General features: G+C 52.0%; 1 protein-coding gene across 1 annotated transcript; it reads left to right on the top strand.

Annotated features, from left to right (window-relative positions):
- Positions 1 to 74: 74 nt before the first annotated feature.
- On the top strand, positions 75 to 11,737 carry TMEM127 (transmembrane protein 127). The gene is made up of 4 exons (XM_061168805.1): positions 75 to 222; positions 645 to 962; positions 9,505 to 9,669; positions 10,679 to 11,737. The coding sequence occupies exons 2-4, from the start codon at positions 719 to 721 to the stop codon at positions 10,984 to 10,986; spliced, it is 717 nt and encodes a 238-aa protein (XP_061024788.1). The 5' UTR covers positions 75 to 222; positions 645 to 718; the 3' UTR covers positions 10,987 to 11,737.
- Positions 11,738 to 24,873: the final 13,136 nt, after the last annotated feature.

Genomic DNA, 24,873 nt, shown 5'->3' with positions numbered 1-24,873 from the left:
CTTGCGCAGGGAGCCGGCAGCGCGCCCGGGCTGTGTCGCGCGCGGGGACGGGGCGGGGAGCCGGAGGAGGCGGGGGCAGAGGTGGAGGAAGCCGGAAGTGGATCGGGCCCGGTTTGGTTCGGGCGTTGCGGGTTTGGGGCCTGGGATCGCTCGGACCCGGGCAGCTGAGGAGCCCGTGACGGGACGGAACGACGCCATCCCGGCACTGAGGCCTGCTGACTGGTGAGGATCAGGAGTCGGTGAGGGGTGGGTCCTCTCTGGGCACAGGTCGCACACCAGAGCGCTGTTCCCAGATCCTGGGTCCCCGATCCCTGCGGCCCAGCCTGGTCCTCCGCCCCTCGGCACCCTCTGGCCAAGACTCCTAGGCCGGGTCTCTCTTCCACCAGTAACAGATAACTCCGCCCCAGCCCCCCTCCCCACTCTGCTCTGCCAAGATCCAGAGGGTCCCCAGCCCTCTTCGGGTCATCATCCTGCACCTCCGCAGCCCCACTCCAGGGACCCCGTCCCCGCCCCCCGAACCTCTGCAGCTCTCCTGTCTCTGCTCTGCCCTCGGTCCCACCCCCATCCTCCGGTGTCGGCCCTGACAGCCTTGCGCCAGACTCACCTCTGCGAACCCAGTGCGTTGCTCTCCTTCCCCCGGACAGGCAGGCTCTGTGCGCTCGGCGGAGGTCGGCGGCGACCAGCAGCGACCGCGGAGCGACGGCGGGCGGCCCCGGGCATGTACGCCCCCGGAGGCGCAGGGCTGCCTGGCGGGCGCCGGCGGAGGAACCCGGGAGGCAGCGCTCTGCCCAAGCAGCCGGAGCGTAGCCTGGCCTCGGCCCTGCCGGGTGCCCTGTCCATCACCGCGCTGTGCACTGCCCTCGCCGAGCCTGCCTGGCTGCACATCCACGGTGGCACCTGTTCCCGCCAGGAGCTGGGGGTCTCCGACGTGCTGGGCTCCGTGCACCCGGACCTGCTGAAAGGTGAGGGCGCTGCGCGCCGGCCCTCTTCTGGATGACAGGGCCTCCTCGGTAGGGTGCCGGCTGGAGCTGAGATAGCCTGGGGCAGGCACTTGGTTGAAGGAAACAGCCCCATTCCTGCCTGGTGTTCATGCCCACCAGGTGGCTCTGTTTGGGGTCCAGCCCCTCATTAATTCTGATGTTATTCAGCCAAGCACCCACTCCTCAACGCCATGCTAATCTGGACTGCTATTTTAGGCTTCTGCCGGGCGAAGGGCGCCGTATATGGAGAGAAGATAAGGGTGCTAGGCATCACAATTAGCTGTCTCCTTCTGAGGAGCCTGTGGGATACAGGAAGGTTTCTTTGGGACAGCCTGATTGATGGAGAAATAGGAACTTTTAAATATGGCTAGATTTTAAAAGATGTTTTTGAGTTGTACAATAATTTGATTGTTGTTAGAGACAAAAGGAGTCTATGGTATTTTCAATAACCAGAAGTCTGTTCCATTGCCACCCTCAGTAAAACAATAGGAATTTGGCTCTTGGAACCCTCACAAGTGTGCCCGAATGAGGTAAGTTTGCTTTGTTCATCATCCTGCTTCTCAGCCAGGGAGGCAGAGGAAAGGGGAAAGGGACCATGGTCCTTACTGGACCCAGGGGAGGCCTGTAGCTCATACTGCCCACCCTGTCTGTAGTAATGAAGGTAAAGGCTGTGTGGTGTGGGGGGCAGGATGGCACTGCCTGGCTTTTACAGGGAAAATGGTCAGTGGATTCCGAACAGCCCTTAGTAACAGCGGAGTTCATTACCCCCAAGGCCTTTTGAACCATTCTTGAACGCTTTCTCCCTGTGCCACTCCCTGGCTGTAATTCATTCCAGATGTTTACTGCCCCATGTATCAGAAGCCCGTCCTGTTAGATATCTTCACGTTGCCTTTTTACGGATTCAGGCACTGGGATATGGTGAAAAGGTCAAGTTTTCCTTTGGAGAACTTGGTTCATATATACCACTTCTGCAGGTTGCGGCTGAAAAGCCGTATCCTTGTGGCCTAATCTTGTCTTTCTCTGAGAGTTCTCTTGCTGTTTTGCATTTCTCTTGAGTCTTTGAAGCTTTAGGATGATTTTGTAGAGAACAGGTTGGAGGCTTCTGGTTTGTTTCTAGATTTCACCTTGATGATAGCTTTCTCTGCGTTGGCTCATTACGAGCAAAGTTATCCACACGATGGAGGCCGTGTGGCATGCAGCTTTTTCTGTGGCGTGTAGCTGATGGCAGAAAGCTCATCAAGCTTGAGTTGAGTCTGGATGGTTTTTCCCTTAGCGCGTTCCCCTGCACTTGCCTTTTTTTGAGGAACAGCTGCCACATTTCCACCGCTTCACCCAGACCTTGGCAGTTGATCCCCTGGTGGTCAGTGTTTCAAGGGCTTGGTGTCATTTCCAAACTGGGAGAGAGTTCACGATGCTTCTCCATTTCAGATCATTCCTAGGGAGGCTCGTAAAGTTCATGCCATGAGGGGAGGGGCCATCTGATCCCATGTCCTCATTCCAAAGGTCCAGGAAACTGGTGTCTCAGAGAGGTGAAGTGATCTCTCCAGGGCCACACAGCTGGGAGTGGCATAGCTGAGTGTACATCACCGTTGACTCCAGTTTAAAGTGACGCTGTCTCTATGTTTTGTAACCTTTGCTTCACTTCAGCCATCATAAGGAATGATCTCATGATTGTTCAGTCCACTCTGGCGTGCATCCTTGTCAAAGCCATGTCAAAAATAAGAATAAATTCTTGGTGCAGTTCTCCTTTGTTTACACATATATTTACCTTTTCTGAGAAATTATCCAAGCCAGGTTTTGTCTTTTATAAAGCACATCGCCTTCACCTTTACATTATGCCTGTTCATGTGTTTAGGGATCTTAACCCATGAATAGTTTCGGCCTGGTTTTCCTTGGCCATCTTCTTGGCCATTATAAGCTGGGAACACTTGGTGACCATAAATAAAGGAGTTGACAGTGGTACCTCATGAGCTACCACAGAAGAAGGTGAGGAATCCAAGGGTCCCTGTTTCTCTTCTTCTTCTTCTTTGTACCAGTTGGTTTTTTTGGTGCCCAGTGGGCCTTCAGATGTACGCTATTCTGTGGGATTGTGCTGAGCCTCAGGGCCTGGCAGATATCCTAGCATGGGAGCCTGGGATATTCCCCATCTCAGGAGGGAGCAGAGCTGTGGGGTACAGATCCGGTGCCTGTAGATGCTTCCAGAGGGAGAACAGACTCTGCCAGGTATCTGCAGGCGACAGGGAGCGGCCAGGACCAGCAGGCTTTGGGACGGTGTCTTCCCATTTCTTGGCCCCCTGCCTGAGTGCCAGGCATTGTGCTAAACCCACTTCACGCCTGGCTGTAGTGTCCCCTAAACAACATCTTTATTTGGTAGGGACTGTCATCACCCCACCCCCCGCCCCAACACACACACACACACACACACACACACACACACACACGTCTCAGGCTCAGGGAGGTCAGGTCACTTGCTCAGGGGCACACAGCTGATCTGAGTGGCGTGGACTCCACTCTCACCACTGTACCTTAGCGCACACTGGGCTTCTTTCTCCTTCCATCAGAGCTGTCCCAGGCCTCTTATTTCCCCATTCTAGTTGAGTTTTTATCACAAGCCTAGGCAAAGCTGCGCCTTTTTATTCCTCATCACCTTACGTTGGTGAGCTGAGGCAAAGCCACTCATCCTCCCGCTGTCATTCCCAGAGCCCTGAAGGCTTTACAAATGCCGTCGGCTTAAAAGATCCGACCAGAATTCTGCCACTCCCCTGCTCCTCACAAAGCTCTTCTTCAGTCTGGGCCCGGGGGTGGGGGGCGGGCAGAGATGTGCCCAGACTGATGGTGGCCCCCAGCAGGGGAGCCCAGAGAATCACTCCTTCTGAGCCCCAGTCCCTCTCTGCCTCTCAAGTGTGCCCAGCAAAGGGCAGCAGGGACCACAGCCTCAGGAAGCATCTCTGGAGTTTAGGATGTGAAGTCAGGGGAATCACGGTTGACAGCAAGCCAAGGGAAGATCAAGGGCCTTCCAGGAAGGGCCGGAGTGTCTGAGGGGTGGTGACCGATGCAGCTGGCATTTCCCGATCCCGTGGGGCCTGTACTCAGAGGCAGCTGGGCTAGGACCATTGGTATCTGTGGGATGACCCAGCCAGGCACTGGAGGGCCCTCTTGGAGTCTTGTGTCAGAAGCCTTGGTTGGAAAAAAAAGTCACACTGGGGAGTGGCTGCGCAGGTGGGTGCTGGAAGGACTGGGGCCCCCGGGGACATGCCTCTGACTCAGGGACTCCAGTGAGGGGGGAAATAGGAGACGGGACAGAAGGGAACTGGCCAGAAGCCACTTTAAGCGTCCTGCCTGCAGCCTCTTTGGGTCAGGAGGGGTGAGAGCCATGGGCAGGTAGACAGGAAGAGCCAGGGCCTTCAAAACAAATCCAGCCCAGTGACTTACCAATGACCTTGGGCAAAGTCAGTTCCTTGCGATCCTATTACACAGCAGCTGCCTTCTTCCCCAGTGACTGGAGGGGACAGTCAAGCAATAGTTACCAAAATAAACAGGCCACAGCACAACTGGAGGGTAGGATGCATTCTGTCTTACTGGAGTGTAGTGGATGCACCACTGTTTTGTTTTTTTTAAACAATTTTTGTTTGTTTGTTTATTTGTTTGACTGTGCCACACGGCTTGTGGGATCCTAGTTCCCCGACCAGGGATCAAACCTGGGCCCCCAGCAGTGCAGCAAGGAGTCCTAACCACTGGACCACCAGGGAATTCCCTGCACCACTGGTTTGAGTTTAAAATTAGGACCCTGCCCCATGTGCCATTTCTCTCCACAAATAAAATAACACACACGTAACATCTGAGGATTTTGCTTCTCTTTGGCAGACCTCTCAATGGAGCAGATATTCATTGCCCTCTCTGCCATACTGACGTCTGACAGGGAGGAAAGAAAGGGACATTGAGATCCCGACCCCAGGAGAGTCTGAGCTGGGTTCTAAGCGTGTCAGGGATAACGCTGCCTGTCTTCCCTGTGTGCTCTGAGACTGCTGTGGGATGTAGGGCAGGCTCCTGGGGTATCTATTAGCATCACTCCAAGGAAAGTCCCCACTTGGCTTCCCCACTGAGCCTGAAGGTTTGCTCAGAGCTTTGGAGTAGAGAAAGGCAGACGGCGTCACGTAGAAACAAAACCTGTTTGAATTGTGGGTCCAAAGCCCCTTCTCTGTACTGCATCATCACCCTGGTGGCACAGGTCCTCAGTCTGGCATTAGTGGGCTCCTCCTTTGGCCCACACTGGCTGACGTGTGTGGACGGGGCAGTCTCGGTGTAAGGAGGAAAGGCACGCCAGAGAAGAGACACTGCTGTGGCCGCCCAGCGCAGAGGGAGCGGGGCGGCTCATCCCCGGCACTTTGTGATTTGGCTCTCCCCATGCACCCCTGTGCAGGTGGGGCAGGTGTTATGGCTTCCCTTTGACAGGGTGAGCGCAGAGGCCAAGGGCATTCAGTGACTTGCTCAAGGTGACATATAATCTGTGGGAGGGCTAGGATTGGGTGTTAAGTCCAGTGACTTCTGCTTTTAAGAGCCAGACTCTGATGACTGCAGAAGCTTAGACCACACCCAGCAGGTTTTGCCCAATAATTCCCAGTATGAGCTCCTTTCATTGCTTAACGACCCGAACCTTTTCTGCCTAGAAGAGATTTCATGCTTCCAGCTGTTCCCTTAGTGAGCTCAGCAGCTGCTGGCACTGACGATGGCTCTGCCAGCATTCATAGCCACTTTTGACCTTTCATTCAAATACAGCTCTTTAGGATTTGATTGATTAGCTCCATCGGGGAAAAGCGAAAACGGCTAACTGGTGCTTGGTGATTGGGAGCATCATGATGCAAGGGAGCCTGACCCGGATTTGGAGTCTAGCTCTGTGCCGTGTGACCTGCAGGAAGTCACTTAACCTCCTGGAGCCTCCAATTCCTCGTCTGAACCATGTGATGAATCCCCCAGAGTGGAGTGAGGCTTAACTAAGATAACGTTTGCCCCACCTGCATGCACAGGCAGGAATACCTGGAGGGGCACACAAGAAAGTGCCAACAATGTTTGTCTCTTGGGAGGGACAGCTGGACATCTGTGCAAGTCTTCCTTATTACTAAGATAAGTGTATTCTGAAACATGAGACACATAGAAGTGTATCCAGTGGATGTACGTTTTAAAGGATGATAATCAAATGAACATCCTATACTCACTTATGCAGCCAAAGAAAGTATCTTTGAAGCCCTGTGTGTTACATTTTTCAGTTAAAACTAGTTGCTAAATTAAAACTGAGTTGAGGGCTTCCCTGGTGGCGCAGTGGTTAAGAATCCTCCTGCCAACGCAGGGGGCACGGGTTCAAGCCCTGGTCCGGGAAGATCCCACATGCCGCGGAGCAACTAAGCCTGTGCGCCACAACTACCAAGCCTGTGCTCTAGAGCCTGCGAGCCACAACTACTGAGCCCGCGTGCCACAACTACTGAGGCCCGCGCACCTAGAGCCTGTGCTCCACAACAAGAGAAGCCACCGCAATGAGAAGCCCGCGCACTGCAACAAAGAGTAGTCCCCGCTCGCTGCAACTAGAGAAAGCCCGCGCACAGCAGCGAAGACCCAATGCAGCCAAAAATTAAATAAATGAATAAATAAATAAATTAAAAAACAAGCAACACTGAATTGACTTTAAGTACCACAATTAAAGCATCACTCAGAGGGCCTGGTCACGTTGAGTAATGCTGGAGGAATCTGAACACGGCCTGCTGCAGAGCGGAGTGTGATGTAAGCCCCTATACTCTGCCACTCGCAGGTTATTCTTGGAAGCACTAGAAGAACACTTTCGTCCTGCCCCATCCCTGCCACGTGCCACGTGGACCCCAGAAGAACTGTCTCAGAGAGCTTTTAGCAATATTCAGAATGCAGCCAGGAAACAGCCCCCGTCTCCAGGAGCTTTGGTTTCAGAGAGGCCCTGTGGGTTTCTAGACCCCTTCAGGCCCGCAGGGCCGGATTAAATGAAGGCTGGACCTGGTTGCTGGCAGAGCTAACGCACAGGCAAGCCTCCTAGCAGCAGGCGATCACTCAGGCTGAATGATTGGGCCCCAAAACAGATGGTTAGCTGACAAGAGAGTGACAGGTAGCTCTGAAGCCAGATCAAGGCGTATGAATCATGTGTGGGCTCAGGCAACATCTGCCTGGTGAATTCTGGGCCTGAGGAGGCAGGGAGTGCGTGTGTCACAAAGGCCCAGGGCCTCTGCATATCTGGTCTAGTTTTTCCGCGTGGGAGGCTGCGCCCTCTGTCCAGGACCCCATGATGCCGATCAATGTCGGTTGGTTTGAGTCTGCTTTGTTGCTCTCAGGTGCCCTCCCCAGGTTTTTGGACTTTTCTTCATCAGTTCACCTCCCTCTAGGTCCAGGATCAGTGTTTCTTGGGGTGTAAGGCTCAGGCCCCCTGCGCTGCTGATAAAAATCCAGATTCCTAGGCCCTGCTCCAGACCAAGAGCTCAGAATCTCTGGAGCTTGGGAACATGCTCTCAACCAGCACCCCGGTGATTCTCCTGTGCATGAGGGAGTGATAACCACTGTCCAACAGCCTCTCAGCCTGAGATCAAAACTCAGGAAAGCCCAGCAGGCCAGGCTCCTGAGGAGAACTTTCAGCCAATAAAGTTTGTGGTTCCCCCACCTCCAAAAAAAAAAAACTCGGGAAAGGAGCCTACAGTGTAAGTCTTGCCAGCCCTTTTCAAATTTTCCCAAATCACTTGGTGACCCATGGCCTAAATAAAAGGAGAACTTGCCAGTGGCTGAATAGAGGAAGTTAAGGCCCATTTCCTACTTTTATCAAAGCTTAAAATGGTATCTTTTTGGACCAGCCTTTATTCTGTCTGTGTGTTTCTAGAACTATGGCAGTTTGTGTAGATATCAAAGGGAACTGACAGTATGGTCTAGATGGAATTTAAAAAAAAAAAAAAGAAAAAAGGAAAGAATGGTATTAAAGTCCTAGAGGGAAATGTAGGTTGCTTGATGTGTCTGGTGTGTAGTTGTCATCCTGGTATCTTTCACTATGACCGTGGGGGCTCTTTACTCTTTGAATGTTGGGTCTTCTGTTTTAGTATCTTCCTTTTTCTTGTTTCATTCCCTCAATTCAGTAGAGCGAGCACCCCCCAGTGGCTTTGCCCTCATTTTAGAAGGTATTTGGGGCTGTCAGTTTCTGAGCCTTTCAGGCTTTTGTGGTGTAAACCTAGTTGCTTCTTAGCTTTTCCCATTTCCGGCTTATACTTCAGTTTATCTATTCTGTCAAGTCAGTTCTAGTTCTGAGTCCCGTTACTTCCCAGTTTCCAGAATTTTGTTTTTCCCTTCTCCTCTTTGTGTGGGTTTATGTCTTAATTTTTTTTTTCTTTTGTTTTAGTAGGGTTCGGGGAGGGAGCAAAAATAAATGTGGAGGTCCAGTCTACCAGCTTTCCCCATCTATTTAGTCCTCTCTTGTAATTACAAGGTTCTCTAAACTGCTTCAGCTTCTTTTTGAAAAAAAAGGTTGTGAATGAGTGACTGGATAGAGAATGGACTTGAATGGGCCTCTGGCCTTCGTCTCTTTGGCCGTCTCAGCTCAGAAGTCAATAGGCTTTTCCTGCCAGCCCAAAGCATGCTTTAGCAGAATGGGTTAACATGTCTGATTAATTGTCAGGGTCTTTAAAAATGGTTAGGAGAGGGCTTCCCTGGTGGCGCAGTGGTTGAGAATCTGCCTGCCAATGCAGGGGACACGGGTTCGAGCCCTGGTCTGGGAAGATCCCACATGCCGCGGAGCAACTAGGCCCGTGAGCCACAACTACTGAGCCTGCGCGTCTGGAGCCTGTGCTCTGCAACAAGAGAGGCCGCGATAGTGAGAGGCCCGCGCACCGCGATGAAGAGTGGCCCCCGCTTGCCACAGCTAGAGAAAGCCCTCGCACAGAAACGAAGACCCAACACAGCCAAAAATAAATAAATAAATAAATTAAAAAAAAAAAAAAAAAAGTGGTTAGGAGAGCATGGCAAGTACAGTTAACCCTTGAACAACAATGGGGTTAGGGATGCTGACCCTCCCAGCAGTTGAAAATCTGTGTATAATTTGTGTAATTTATAGTTGGCCCTCCGGATCCATGGTTCCACATTGCAGATTTAACCAACCCCAATCGTGTAGTACCATAGTATTTACTATTAAAAAAGAAGTCCACATATAAGTGGGCCCTCACAGTTCAAACCCATGCTGTTCAAGGGTCAACCGTACACTGAAGTGGAGCCCTGCACTTGGACTAGTCTTGTTGGAAAGGGAGGAAGGACTCGAGGCACACGGGAGCAGTGACCCAGGGGTCCTCTCTTCGAATAGGGAGGCTCCTCCACCCCCTCTGCAGTCCCACTGGGAGCAGGAGCTGAGACCACGCCCTCCCTCCAGTCCTCCCCTGGCTCGCCTGGCCTGTGGTGGAGGGGAGAATTCCTCCCAGGTGGGGACTTCCTGCCCCAGGGTGTTGCCTGGGACCCTGAGGATTTGGTTCTCCCCCTACAGATTTCTGCATGAATCCCCAGACGGTCCTGCTCCTGCGGGTCATCGCCGCCTTCTGCTTCCTGGGCATCCTGTGTAGTCTCTCCGCCTTCCTTCTGGATGTCTTTGGGCCCAAGCATCCAGCCCTGAAGATCACCCGTCGCTATGCCTTCGCCCACATCCTCACAGGTAAGCTCGGGCTACTCCCAGATGGGGAGGAACTGCCACAGGGTAGGGGCGGCATCCTGTCTGGAGTTGCAGGTGGGGGCGAAGGGGTGTGAGGAGCAGACACTGTTCCCGATGCTCATTTCAGCTCTAGCCTTTCACAGAGCACTGGCATGTGAGAGCAGCTTGCTTCCGTCATTTGCACGTATGCCTGCCAGGACCACAAACCCAGTCGGCTGAGCTGTAGGGAGAGCTGTTGGGATTTACATCATGGCTCTCTAAGAACAGGATTTGAAGCTCAGCCAGGCTCATGGGGCCTGGAAGGAGCAAGGGAGGAACCAGGGTGTCTCACTGTGTCTCCCTGGAGTACGTGGTCTCTGACTCTCTCTCCTCCCCCTTCCTGCTTCCCTGCAGACCAGGCTTCTCTGCTCATACAAGGCTTCTCTCCTCCCTCGTGATGGGGCTGGTGTGTTGATTTCACCTAGGGTATCAGTGACTCCAGCTCCCAAACTGCACGACCTCGTCTCTTCCTCTCGAAGCACCCAATGACTTCTAGCAGCCCTAGTATCCCAATTCCAAATTCTTTTTTTTTTTAATATTTATTTATTTGGCTGCGCCAGGTCTTAGTTGTGGCATGTGGGATCTTCACTGCCACGTGCGGGATCTTTAGTTCCGGCATGTGGGATCTTTAGTTGTGGCATGCGGGATCTTTAGTTGTGGCACACGGGATCTAGCTCCCTGACCAGGGACTGAACCCGGGCCCCCTGCTTTGGGAGTGCAGAGTCTTAAACCGCTGGACCACCAGGAAAGTCCCCAGTTCCAAATTCTTAAGACAGAGAGAATCTAGTTGGCCCGGGTTGGGTCAGGCCTCTGTTCCCAGCCCTGGCCACAAGAGCTCCCCCTTGCAGTGTCTGGGGCCAGGCAGGTTCTCTGAAAATGGGGTTTGGGTAGAGAGACTGCAGTTGATTCCTCAAGCATCCCAGCTGCGGGGTGCCTGCTAACCCCCTTTCTCTGCTGTCCCTCTGTCCCCCAGTCCTGCAGTGTGCCACCGTCATCGGTTTTTCTTACTGGGCTTCCGAACTCATCCTGGCCCAGCAGCAGCAACATAAGAAGTACCACGGTTCCCAGGTTTATGTCACCTTTGCTGTTAGCTTCTACCTGGTGGCAGGCGCGGGCGGGGCCTCAATCCTGGCCACAGCAGCCAACCTCCTGCGCCACTACCCCACGGAGGAAGAGGAGCAGGCGCTGGAGCTGCTCTCGGAGATGGAGGAGAACGAGCCCTACCCGGCGGAGTACGAGGTCATCAACCAGTTCCAGCCGCCCCCGGCCTACACACCCTAGTGCCAGCCGTGGGCCCTCCTCCTTGGCAGCCCTCCCCACTCTGCAGCGCCCTCCACACCCAGAGGTGCTCCTTTCCCCAGCAGGCCTCACCAGGAGGATCCTGACCATCTTCACCAACCTTCCCCGGGAGAGACTCTGCCTTTAGCGTTGTTCATGGATCCCCACTCTCAAAACCTGGGGTTCACTGGTTTTAGATAATGGCACTGTTTCCCTTCTTTCCACCCCCCTCTCGTTCCACGGTCACTCGTCATTACCAACCAGGGATGGTCGTACACGTTTTCCCCCTTCGTGGGCCCTATCTCTGAGACTGAGACTTTCCTTGGGGAGCTGTTGACAGTGGACGGTCCCCGCTAGAAGAAGCGTCCACGGGGCCCAAAGGAAAGGGGACCGTGCCCTGTGGGCTCGCCTCATAGCTGTCCACGTGTGCCCCACAGCGTAGCTCTGGGCTGAGCCCTGCCCCTGCCCCTTCTGGGAGTGCCCAGTACCGGGCTGCCCGCTCTGTGGAATTCTCTGCACTTTAGTCTTTGGACTGCCTGTCACGTGTGTTCTGGTTCTGCAGGGAGAAGGGGTGGCTGCTGGGAAGCAGAGCACGTGCTCTCCCCGACCCGTCCCTGCCTGGTGGCCGGCGCCCCGGCGTGAGCCTGAGGCCCCCCGGAAAGGATCAGTGTGAAGGGGGCCAAATCTCCCCAGCCCTGTCACCTTTTCAAATGTGAGTGGTTTTAAAAGGGAAAAACAAAACTGAGCAACAACACCAATACTCTCTTTTTAAACTAGCGACAAGACTGTCATCGTCGTCCTTCAGCTATTTATCCCATCCCTTCTGGCCCTGCAATGTTTGGGGCCCGCAGACCCTTCCAGCCCCCGGTAGTTCCTCCCCGAATCCCTCCTGGCAGAATGCAGCCCTCCTCCTTTGCTCCCTCCTCCCAGTGACCATGGCTCCCTGCGGCCTTCCTGTGGAACCCAGAGCCACATCGGCCTGGCTGGCTGGCCAGCGTGGTGCTCCTCAGGACCGCGGCACTGAGACGTAACCTGGCCTCCGTGCAGGAACAGGGGCCGCAGCAGGGCAGGGAGCCCGCCGCTCTCCACGTAGGAACTGCAGCCCGGGGGGCCCTGCTGCATGAGGTGTCAGAACCCCCTGTCAGGCGAGCAGCCCTGGCTGTGCCCTTCAGGCTCAGTGTGTCCCCTAGACTGTGACCTGGGGCAGCAGCTTGCTGCGTGCCCCTCTCCCCTTCTTGAATGTACTCTGGTCTTACAGTGTGCTACCGGCTCTTTCTTGCCCGGCCATCACTCTGGCTGTTCTGTTGGCCACACGTGGCTCTGGATCGGCAGAATTTTCTGCCCTGAGATATGGGGCATAAAGTGGGAGAAACCGGAGAGACCTATGGTGTGGATCCAAATGGCCAAGCTTCTTTGGAATCAGTGTCCAGTGTTAAGCCGAAAAGCAGATGGATCCCCATGTCCTTCACAGGCGATAGACAGAGTAAGACTGGAGAACGGACACCATTGTTGACCTGTGGCTAGACAGGGACTATCATGTCCCTTGTCCTTTGGCCAGACTGCCTGAGGATGTCTGGACAGACGCCTGTGTCGGTGGTGAAGGCCATGTCTGCGCCTGAGTGAGCGGCCACGTGGGGTTCACTGCGATGCCAAAGTGTGTCCCATGGTGACTCTCACACTCTTCTAGACTCTTCTCTTAGGCAAGAAAGACTGCCATGTGATACCTGAGCACAAAGCCAAGGAGCTAAATTAAGTCTTGACTTGCTGTAGAGTCTGAGTTTGGCAGATTTCCAGGGTGCAGCCAGCTCTCTCTGACCCTGGGGGTCTGAGCAGGCGGACCGGGAGACCGGGCACCGAGCACGCACGCCAAAGTGACCGGTCATCTCATGAGGACCCAGACATGACCCTGTGGACCGTTCCACGGGGTTCGGAACCCACTTTTTATTAGCTACCCACGCCTCTGGGCTTTCTTTCTCTTTTCCCCTGCCCTCCTGACACTGATAGTTTGTCATATAAACTCCCTTGGTTGTGTTCCTTTTTTTTTCTAGAAAAAAAAATTAAAAGCAAAACAAAACAAAAAAACCAGAAACCACAAATAAGAATGTAAATGCCAATGGCTCCCTGTCCTTTTTCTGTCGCAGCTTCCCTGAGTTGGTTCGTTCCCTTCCTCTTAGAGAGGCAGGAGAAATTGAGGAAGTGTGGACGTAATTTTTAAAAACTTAGAAGGGACTTGAGTGTGCCTGCTCCATGCAAGGCATTTGCACCTGAATGGTCCTCCTAATCCTGACAACTTCCGCACCGAGGTCCCGAGGCTGGGAGCCATAGATGCTTCCGCCCAGGTCCTTGACTTCAGACCCTGAGCTCTTCCCTCTGCATCCCGTGAGCTGCAGGAGAGAGCATGGCTTCTGAACTCCAGCCCTTGTGTGGAGAGAAATAGACTTCTGCAGGGCCAGGACTTGCAGAAGAAGCTGCACTTCCTTTTGAAGCCACGGGGAATGATCACTGACTTCCAGGGAGAGGTGTGTGAGTGCAAACGGCTCCAGGAGCGTGACCAACGTCAACGCCTCCAGCAGTTACCCACGTTCCCTTTGTCCATTCACACCTTCAGCCGACATGCTGGGCCCCAGTGTGCATCACAGTGAAAGAGCTCAGGGCTCCCTTGGAGGAGCAGCCCACTTGGGCGTTCTTTTTTTATTCCCAGGAAGAGTACGTGTCTTTCTCGGGAGCTGGGAATGGGTTCGCTCTCTCATTTCATTTCATTTCAGACATTTACGAAAGGCACCTTGTGTACAAAGCACCGTTTAGGCACCGTGAGAGAAATGTGATGACCTTCAGGGGCCCTGTCTCCAAAGATTTCATATTCTTAGTCCGGGAGATGGACTCGACCACGGAAAGGTAGAGTGAAGTAAGTGGTCTACTGGACAGCTGGGAAAAGTGCTGCACCCAGAGGGGAGGCTGGTTCCTACCTCAGGGACTCCGAGAGGCTTCCTGGACGAGGCAGCTTAGTGTAAGAGGGTGTTTGGAAGTGGGGTGGGGGAATTCCTGCTGAGGGAAAGCAGAAGCAGAAGCACAACTGGCGGCCAGGACGTGGTGAGACAAGAGGCGAGAAAGGCAAGGGGGCCCCGTTTAAGGATCTAAAACCAGTGAAAGCCCTGGAGGGATTTTGAGAAGAGAAAGGAGGGTTTATTTGAATGACTGGTGACTGTGAAGGAGGGTCACCCTGGTGTCACGTGGAAGAGTCTGAGGGTGTGCGGAGTGGGGGACGGGTGGGAAGTGGGGTGGAGGCCCGGACCCCGAAGAGCAGGCCCAGTTGGCCCCCAGGGCCTGGAGTCTCAGCCAGGTGACCGAGTAGGGAACCCAGGAGCCCCAGTTCCTGCTGACCCATCACGCGATGGGAGGTGGAGCCAGCGGCGCAGGCCTAGTGGGCCGCACGCATGAGAAGACTCGGGATGTGAAGGGCAGCAGGGGGAGAACCTTGGGGAACAGAGGACGAGGTGGCTGTGTCTTGGGGGAGAGCAGTTTTCTCAAGATCACTAGCGAATCTTTTCAGCTGACATCTCGCCCACAGCTGTCCACGCTCTCAGCCACTAAATTAATGGGTCACAAAGCTCTGTCCCCACAAAGGACCTTCCGATCCAGCTGTCAGGAAGGCAGAAACCTGACAAAGGGCACTTGATGCCCCTTGAGACTGTAGGCTCAGCCTTGAGACAGGAAGGCTTCATGGAGATGGAGACATTTAATACGGGCCTTGAAGAATGGCTTTCCTGAGAGAACGATGTTGTCAGTGGAAAGGGACGGGCTTTAGGGAACACCGAGCTGGTGTTTTGAGCAGTGATGACACCCACTGGAGGGGGGTGATTAGGTGGATGGACCCAGCCTATGTGGGTCTGGAATGTCAAAGTTATTGTCAGAACACAATTGCAAGATACGGAACTCTTAACACAGAACCATCTTAATTAAATGGAATTTACTGGTTCCCATAACTGAAAAGATGACTTGGCTAGATCTTGGGACTCAAACAATGACGTGAAGGCGTGATTTCTCTCCGTCTCTCTGCTCTGCTCTTTGACTCAGGCAGTCTCTCTCCAAAGGTGGTGAAGATGGCCCCCGGCAGCCCCAGGCTGACACTAACCTCTTGTTTAAGGACCAGGATGAGTCTCTTTTGCCCAGCTGAGATCATGTCCCTTTCCCTAAACTGTGGCCAAGGACTTGGAGCTTCATCCTATCGCCGGGGATGTGGATGGTTACACATGGGGTCTTGGATTCAGAGATGGCGCCACCAGTGTTGGTTGGGATATGTGAGCACGAGGGCGAGGCCTACACCAGTCAGAGATCCTTGCTGGCATGAGCCTACGAGATGGAGATGGGATGCCTGTAATCTCCCCCTCAGCCCTCCTCACTGTGACAATAGGACATGTGGCCACCAACCAACTCTGCTGTCTTGCAGAAGTTCCATGTGTCATATCTTTCTTGGAACAGGACTGGGCCTTGAAATCAGGCTTGCCCACTTTGAAACAGGCAAACTGGGCCTTGATTACCCTGGCCCTGTCCTCAAGAATTGTGTCTTTTCCTTCTCTCTTACACTTGCCCCTTTCTTCCAGCTCCATTCCCGGGCCCACCCAGCTTCTGACTTGCCCGTCTTTGTTCTTTTCTACTTTGAGCTCAGTGCTTCTCTTGAGTAGTGCTTGGCACCTCTGAAGACACTGCCTGCAGGCATCCTGGCTGTTTGGGGGAACCACCCACCTAAACCCAGTCCCACCCCGACGACGTCTCCATCTGGAAGTCAGCCCAGCGGGATGGGGAGGGAGCAGGCCCCAGCGCACGGGCAGAAGGCAGCGGGGCTGATGCCACGTGCCAGCATTAGGGTACGTTTTTGCATTAATTCCTCAGAACTCCTGAAATTTCTTCTGATCTTGGAGTGATGCCTTCTTCACCACATGTTCAGTAGCTAACACGTCTCTGTGGTGGGTTTCCTTCCCCCAACCTTGGACCTACATACTTCAGAAAGATGTTGAGAATTTGTAGAGAGTCCAGGTAAGCATTCTACGTGGATGAAAGATTGGGAGAAAAGTAAACAGCTCTAGAGAAAAGGATGGAATAGCAATCTGAAACGTGTGAGGAGATAGTTACCAACAAGATGTGTGACCTTTAAAAGGCACTGCTCTCTGGGACTCAGTTTCCTCATCTGTAAATGAGGGGGTGACCTGGATGACTTTAAAGTTCCTGCCATCCCTAATCTCCAACTACCTGAGAGGGGGATCCCACCCTCCAGATCCACTCTGAGGGATCAAGAAGGAATGACTTTGAATTTATTTTAAGCATTTAAAAAATATATATATTTATTTATTTGGCTGCATCGGGTGTTAGTTGCGCCACGCAGGATCTTTCATTGCGGCACACGGGCTCAGTAGTTGAGGTGCATGGGCTCTCTTGTGGCACGCGGGCTTAGTTGCCCTGCGGCATGTGGGATCTTAGTTCCCCCGACCAGGGAGCAAACCCGCATGCCCTGTGTTGGAAGGCGGATTCTTAACCACTGGACCACCAGGGAAGTCCCTATTTTAAGCATTTAAAAAATGCTTTTGTTTTGAAAAAAATTTGTACTTGCTAAAAAGTTGCAAGAATGGGACAATGAATTCCCATATACCTTTCAGCTAGATTTACCAACTGTTAACATTTTGTCACATTTATTTTTATTAAGATATAATTCACCTACCATGAAATGCACCCTTGTGAAGTATAATTCAGTGGTTTTTAATATATTCACAAGGTTGGACAGCCATCACCACTAATTCCAGAACATCTTTCTCACCCCCCAGAGAAACCTGTGCCCCTCAGTCACTCCCCATTCCTGTCCCTGCCCCAGCCCCTTACAGCCACTAATCTACCTTCTGTCTCAATTGATTTGCCTATTCTGGGCATTTCCTTTAAATGGACTATGTGGCATTTTGTATCTGGCTTCTATCACTTAGCAAAATGTTTTCAAGGCTCATCCATCTTGTAATACGTATCAGTCCTCCATTGATTTTTATGGCTAAAATTCCACAATAGGTATATACCACATTTTGTTTATCCATTCATCAGGTGATGGACACTTATGTTGTTTCTGCTTTTCGGCTATTGTGAATAATGCTGCCATGAACATTTCTTTTTTTTTTTTTGGCCGCACCACATGGCATGCGGGATCTTAGTTCCCGACCAGGGATCGAACCCGTGCCCCAGCAGTGGAAGCACGGAGTCTTAACCACTGGACTGCCAGCGAAGTCCCAGCCATGAACATTTCTGTCTTTGTGTGAACATATGTTTTCAGTCCTCCTGGGTATATGTCTAAGAGAGGAATTGCTGGGTCATGGTAACTCTAATTTTATGTTCCTATCAGCAATGTATGAGGTTTCCAATTTCTCCATATTCTCGCCAACACTTGTGTTCCTTCTTTATGTTGAAACCTCTTTTCTGATCTTACCTAAGTCGAAAAATGACTAAAAACACAAATTGGTCATGCAAGAAAGGAATTTACTGGCTTAGGACCAGATAAGTCATGTAATGCAGTGAATTCAGGAGCTCCACAGGTGCCCCCTGACCACTTCACTCTTTCAGCTCCACTCCTGGAAGCTGGCTCCATTTCCCAGCCAGGCTTTTCCCTAATGGTGATACAGGGGCTACTTAGCTTCAGGCTTTCCTCAGAGCACTAATTTCAACTGAAAACAGAGCAAGCTCTCTTTCCCTGCAGTTTACAAATGTCCCAGGGTTCACTCTGATTTGACCAACTTGGGACTGACCTTGTTCCTGAATGAGTCCCTGCGGTTAGGGGGACCGGATGCCCTGACTGGCTTGGTCTAGGGTCATTGTCAACCACCCCCCCATGCTGGGAATAGAATCACTTGGATGAGAGGAGGGAGTGGGTACGGGAAGTGTGGTTCCATGAAAAGGAAATCAAAGTACTTTCACTAAAAGAAGGGAAAACGGAGGCTGAGCAGCTGAGACGGTGTTTCCCAGAAATGGAGAGGATGCCGGGCTTGTGAAGCCCCACATGCTAAGCCTTCCCCTCCCCCGCAGGGTCGGGGTTCCCCTCGCTGGTGTCCCTGACAGAGCCTTGTCTAACACCCCCATTAGCACACTCATGACATGGCCTCGTCATTGTTTGTTTCCAGGTCTGTCTCCTCAAGTTACTCTCTTCTTTCTTCTCTGTCTCAGCTGATCTCCAGTGTCTTCTCTTCGATCTTCTCAGCTGGGAAGGGAAGGAAATAAGATAGTTACCCAAATAATGGAAGGTCACTCTAGAGATAGGCCAAAAAGTGCAATGGGAATTCAGAGAAGGGCAAGATTGAAGGGGTCAGGAAAGCTGTTCTAAGGTCTCTTTAAGGGTCTGAGAAATAAAGGAGTTGCCACAGAAGCCAAAACATCCCCTTGATTATTGGTAGAGAGGCTGGGTTGGTGGACATAGTTTTAGGTCTGTTCGCTAAGTGGGCTGCTAATACAAATCCCATAGTGACGCCGATTAACCCACCCAGTCGTGGCAACACGAGACCAGAGAAAGCCTCCCCTGACCCTTGACCCCTGTGGAGGTAGAGCCCACCTCGGCAAGAACAGTGGGATTCTGTACCCTGCAGGCAGCTCAGTCCCAAGAGGACTGAGGGGTGGAGGGGTGGCATTGGCCTATGCATGACCAGTCCCCCCCCCCACCACCAGAGTGGTCATCTTTTACTTGCCTTGAGACAAAGTAAATAAAGAGGGGTAGAGAGAGGACAGGAGTATTACACCTAGTGGAATTCCTTGCACGTGGAAGGAAACGGGTAAGGTTTCCAAAGGTGGAAATGGCCTTATGGAAGGTGGCCTTATGGAAGGTGGCATTTACCTGGGTCCCAAGCAGAAGGGACTGGAGAGGCTTCAGGCCAACACTCTTAGGTGCAGTTTCTAGTTGCCCCTTTGTCTCATGGCCCTAATGACTGCCCTCCTGCTTGCCTCCTGGCTGGGCTGCTCTAGTGCAGCATCTCTAGACCCTGGTACTTGGGTCTTGACTTGCTTGTACATGGTTGTGCGTCTCTGTACCCGAAGATCCTACCCCAGTTCTATACTGCAATGAGTGGTCCATTGCCAGGTGCACAGCCCCTGCTGTTGGGCTTCTTCCCACTGTGAACTGGGCCAGGCTGTAGATGAGAGTAACCTGAGCTGAGTCAGAAAAGCACTGATTGCAGGGAAGGAAGGAAGCAATAGGAGTCATGTACCACTTCACCCCGTGGGCTCCGGGCCCTCCACTGTCCAGTTGGGAAAACAGGTGCAATTCTTGCCTACATGAGGCAGGGAAGCCTTGCTCCAGAAGCGGGGTTGGTGGAGGCTGCCTGAACGTGATTCTCACCTGGGATTTTGACCTAGTTCTGGGAAGAGTTGGTCTGAGGTGTCTTAGGTCTTGCGGTAACATATACAGCCCCATCCTTGAGGACAAAAACAGATGCTTCCATGAATTATTTTTAGGTTATGAACTAGGAGGAAATTGCCTGCTATGAAGAGATTTCACATACTGATGAGTAAGTAGATGAATATTGTAAACACTTGCCATTCTGAATAATAGATGGATAGAGCTTTGGGTTTACACACCCTGGTGAAGGGACGAGAAGGCAATTACTGCTATCTTTTGTCCTGACAGTTGGAGCCCAGAGGTTGCGTCAGACTCAAGCAAATTATTTTCCAAGTTTTTGGGAAAAAGGGACTAAGGCATAGGCATCAAAGCTGACCCTAATTCACTTACAATGGGTCCATTTAACCCTCTGGGGAATGCCTGTCCTCAGGTGTAATGCCTGAGAAATGGTTTCTATACATGCCATTGCTAAGCCAATAAATAGGTGCTTCGTATCTCTCTGCCAGATCCCGAAACTGGGAGAGATGATGTCCAGTTCAGGACCTGGAACCTGCAGGCCCTAAGGAAGGGCAGAACAGAGGGCAAGGGCATGTGCTAAGGGGCACCAGAGAAGGACAGCTGGAGGTGGGAGTGTGCAGCGCCCCTAGCACTTTCCAGGCAGAGAGCGGGCCCGTGACCTAACTCCCAGTACCAGCTCTGTGGGCAGGCATACTCTATTGAGCTCGATGACGGAGCCTGATTCAGGCTGGGTTCCCTGGGCAGCAGACTTGGCCATGGAGATGAGCATGTGGTATTGGGGGTGCTCTCAGGTTCCACACCTATGGAGGAAGGGAAGGAAGCAGGCTTGGTCAGATGGAGAAGGTGAGGTGCTAAGTAGTCTTGACAAAGGCCTCAGCTGACCCCACAGAGAGTTCTGAAGCTGGGACGGCCTTTTGACTTGTCCTGAGTTGGGGTGAGGGGACCAGGCCTTTATACCCCAGCTTCAGCCAGTCATTGCATGCATGCTGTCCCCAGAGAAGAGGCTGTGACTTTGGGTGAGGAAGCTCAATTCCTGAAGAGGGCTGATAACTGAGGGCTGTCAGCCAGCAACACTCCCAGAAGTAAGGGGCAGAAGCCCTTCTGTCATGAAGGTCCACCTGGGTTGCATATCCTGGTGTCTGCTACTCCTTATGCCACTCAGATCCACTTCTTTGTGTAAGTTCTGGGAGCAGCTCTACTTTTTCTGGGGGGAAACTGATGGTTAACGGGACGAACCATAGCCTCCACCACTGCAGCTGGTCTTGAGGCCCCAACTGATACTCATCACCTCCCTCCTCTACTATCACCCACAGGAAGCACCTCTGCAGAGCCCCTGGTCACCACGCCCCTTTTAGGTCATGGCTGCTGCACTCGTCTATTTACCATCAAAAGTGAGCAAGGGTGTAACAAAGAGACACCCAGCTGGATCATCTGCTTGCCAGACACCTTCCTTTTTGCTCCCATTGTGAAACTGAAGCCTGGCTCTTCCTGAGGATCAGGGTCACTTGTTGCTGCCAGGATGGTGACTCCTGCTTGCCTGCTGGTCCCTTGGCTCAGAGTGCCTGGTGGCAACTGTGAATGAGTTCAGTGGGACTTGCGCTGCATCTCCGGATGGAAATATTTCCTCTTTGGGAACCAGGACCTCAAAAACCCTCAAAGCTCAGAGTTGTGGTGACATAAATACCCCAATGGGATCACTGGGATTAATGGTAAATGGAGCCACTCCTACTTCCACCCCTTGGTTCCTGGACCTATTTATTCTTCCTATTGGGACATAGCACCATACTGATTTTTTTTTTTTTAAGATTTTTTTGATGTGGACCATTTTTAAAATCTTCTTTGAATTTGTTACGATATTGCATCTGTTTTACATTTTGGTTTCTTTTTTTTTTTTTTTGGCCATGAGGCATGTGGGATCTCAGCTCCCCGACCAGGGGTCAAACCCGCACCCACTGCATTGGAAGGTGAAGTCTTAACCCCTGGACTGTCAGGGAAGTCTCTTGATTGTTGATAGAGTATAAACTGTGTTCTGGAAGATGATGCCCATCCTTAGTTGGTAGCATCTCTGTGCTGGCACCTCAGCTGTGCCTTCATAGGCTACTCCTTCTCTCTGTTCAGGCTGGCGTCTTTTGGATGGTACAGAATGTGGTAGGGCCAGTGGATTCCATCGTCATGTGCCACTGTCACACCTCCTTTGCTGTGCAATGGGTCCTTTGGTCTGATTCGATGTTATGTGGGACCCTGTGTCAATGTGTCAGACACTCAGTAAACACTCAAGATAGTGGTGCTGGCTGAGGCCCGGCAGGCAAAAAAGGCAAACCATACCCGGAACGCAGCAACTCCAGTCAAAATAAATTGCTGCCATTTCCAGGATGGAACGTATCCAATGTAGTCAACTTGTCATCAAGTGGCTGGCTGTTGTCTATGAGGAATACTGCCATTTTGGGGGCTCAGCATTGGTTTCATTGCTGGCAGACTGGACATTCAGCAGTGGCAGTAGCTACATCACCCTCTGTGAATGGGAGCCCATGCTCTTGGGTCCATGTGTTGTTCTCATCCCTGCCACCGTGGCTACTCCATTCATGGCTAGTACTGAGGTGGCTCATAGCATCTGGCTGATATCAATGGGTGAGTCATTCTTCCTACTTGGTTGTTTAGTACCTCTTTCATGGTAGGTGCTCTCTGGTGGGCATCTGCACACTTCTTGCCCAAACACATAATCCATCCACATACCTCTATCCCAGACCTCCGTGTCCTTGATCTTCTTTCTCCTCCCAGGCTCCTGAGCAACCAGCCAAGCCATCTGCTAGTGCCCTGAGTCCATATATATTCCAACCTTGCCTACATTTCTGTTCACACAAAGCGTGAGAGGATTTATTCATTGGGAGAATTTCCCTTGCCACTGTCTTTCAAGATCACCCTAGGGTGGGGCTCTAGTGCAGCCGCAGTTCATTTTCAGCTTGCACCCACACACCACTTTGACCTATGAGCAAATCGAGCTTTGCTTTTTTTCCTCCTTTGTCAGCTGGTCATAAAGGGACTCCATCTCCTATGCAGCTATAGGTGTGAGCTGAGGGAGAGGCATCACTGCATAAATGCTAGGTGACATGGATGTCTAGGCCATCTGCTTGTGTGGCTTACTGTGCCCCTGGCCCTGCTCATCCCAATTCTGGATGTACCACTTCTTACTATAGATTATTGTTGGGCCTACTCAACTTTATGTTTTGGTGGGTCTAACAGGCAGAACCCAACTTATATAAGACAAGCTCATGATGAAGAATTTTGGATCAACTCAAAAATATACAAAGAGAATAAAGTTTTTCAACATTGTTCTGGGGTTACACAAGCAAAACGAAGTTTGTTGATAATGGATTGGAAGAGAAGTTAGGCTAGAATGTACTGTTAGGGTGTGAACAACAAAGTGGTAGAGAGAATGGTGTAGAAGAAATGGATTTTTAAAATTCTAAAGCGGAATTTATAGGTAGGTACAGAAATGGAGACAGCAAGCATGTTTATGTCATCTTTTGAAAAACAAAATCATAGCTGTAAAAGGAAGGAGAAAGGGGTGGTAACTGGAAAGAGGAAGAGTTAAGGTCTCTTTTTTTCCCAAAGCTTTTTTGAGGATGAACTTGATTGTGTTTAGGTACTGAGGGGAAGGAAGCAATAGAGATGCGGAAAAATAGCGGGATTAGAGGGGCTCAGCTGGAGTACCTGAAAATTCATTTTGGTAAACAGAACAAAACAAAAAAACAGAAAACAAAACAAAAAAGGAACAAGCAGAAGTGCTAAGCTCCTTTAAATCAAAGGAAGCAGGACCGTAGGAAAATTCAAACTTTCCCCTATGTCGGGCTGCACCCCGCAGGCCTACAAGGCCTTTGCTTGCCCAACTTCAAGACTGAACAAAGAGCCTGGAGTCAGCAACAGAGACATCAATGGTTTAATGGATGGGGGGACATTACACGACTGAAGCAAGGTCCTGGAGCGACACCCCACCATGTGCAGTGCATATGGGCAGGACATGGTGGCAGTCTTTGCTCCCAAGGGGAAGGGGAGATTTCCAGTTATAGGGGAAATGACGTCAGGTTGGCTCATTAGTTACCAGGGAAACCAGCAGAGGGGCAAGCCCCTCACCATCCTTTTGAAAAGCTATCATTAGCTGGGGCCTGGGGCAAGTAAGTAGGAAGGTCAATCAAGTCAGTAGGGTGTAGGTGAAGCAAGCACTGGTTGGGCAGGGGATGTACAGAGAGCAAGAGAACAGCCATCTTGAGTGGCCTGACCATACACCCTCACACCCCGTTCCGGCCATCCTACCATCATTGAGAAAAGCAGCAAATACTATTTTCTGTTATATACATTTCTCCTTATTTCAAGGGAAAATAAACATCAATACCAATCCCAGAGTAATATCAGACAGTCTGGAGAGATCTAAATTTCAGTTCCCAGTAAAGCATTTTTTTTTGAAACATCTTTTATTAAGAACATATAAAATTGCTCAAACAGGTACATTAAGAGTAAAGTTTCTAAATGCACTGCCTTGGAATGAGCACAGGCTCTCACGTGAAGACTTCCTTTTACAGTATTTTGTTTGTCTGTCAATAAGGCTCTTAATGTAAGTTTAAAACAATTAAGGAAACAATTTCGTGTAAGGTCTTCCTAGTGGACCTCCAGGCATTTCATTTTAATGAGGTTGGGCACAGAATAGTAAGTTAATGCCCTTCAACATCATTTGGCCAGGTTGTTCATGGGTGGTGCAAAGTAGGTTTTAGGAAACCTGTTTACCTTCTCAAGCTGCCACCTTTGGGTCAAAGAGAGAAGGACAGCCACTACATGACCAAGGGCATCTGCCCCAAGCAACTCCATTCTGCTGTCCCCTTAACCAAAGGGCTACCGCATTTCCAGACTGCGACGGGTCACCTGCCCACGGAGCTCCCTGGAAAGTGTCCTGGGCTCTAAGGATGCCACACCGGCCCACTCTCGCGTCGAGGCTTCACAGAGACAGCACGAGTGCTCAGGCTCCGAGCCTCGGAGGTGGTCTCGGCGCGCCGGGCGCTTGCGGGAGAGCCAGCGGGGAGGCCGAGGAAGGTTTTGAGGGCAGCGGCCGCCAGGCCTCGGCAGGGTCTCCACTCACCAAAGGCGTCTACACCGTCCCGCCCCCGACTCCCCAAACTGGACACTCCTAGCGTCCCGCAGACGCAGTGCCGAGACCCCATCCCACCCTAGTCTCAAATCAGTGAACCAGACGACGGTCGCAGGCCTCTCAGAACAACTGAGCGAGCACCGCGCAGAGGTCTAACAGGCACCTGGCCGTGCCCCCTCACGGGGCGGGGTCGGGGTCGGGGGGGCCGGAAGATGGCGGCGTCGGCTAGGTCCGCCGGCCAATCTCCCAGGCGCCCTTGACTAGCTCTGGCCGCCGCACCACCTACCTTGCTAGCTAGAGGTCCCGGCGCGCCGCTCGAAGGGGCGGTGACGGGCACTTGGCACCGCCAATCAGCACCGGGAGTCCGGGCCGCGCCCAATCA

The sequence above is a fragment of the Eubalaena glacialis genome, chromosome 14, assembly GCF_028564815.1.
Source record: "Eubalaena glacialis isolate mEubGla1 chromosome 14, mEubGla1.1.hap2.+ XY, whole genome shotgun sequence".
In the NCBI taxonomy this organism is placed as follows: Eukaryota; Metazoa; Chordata; class Mammalia; order Artiodactyla; family Balaenidae; genus Eubalaena; species Eubalaena glacialis.
This window is presented reverse-complemented; position numbering and strand designations above follow the sequence as displayed.

What these genes read in the sequence shown, in the direction of transcription:
- TMEM127 (XM_061168805.1), top strand. Translation starts at nt 719, where the DNA reads ATGTACGCCCCCGGAGGCGCAGGGCTGCCTGGCGGGCGCCGGCGGAGG. An exon ending in GCACCCGGACCTGCTGAAAG is followed by an intron (nt 963 to 9,504) that starts GTGAGGGCGCTG and finishes CTCCCCCTACAG; the next exon opens with ATTTCTGCATGAATCCCCAG. An exon ending in CTTCGCCCACATCCTCACAG is followed by an intron (nt 9,670 to 10,678) that starts GTAAGCTCGGGC and finishes TCTGTCCCCCAG; the next exon opens with TCCTGCAGTGTGCCACCGTC.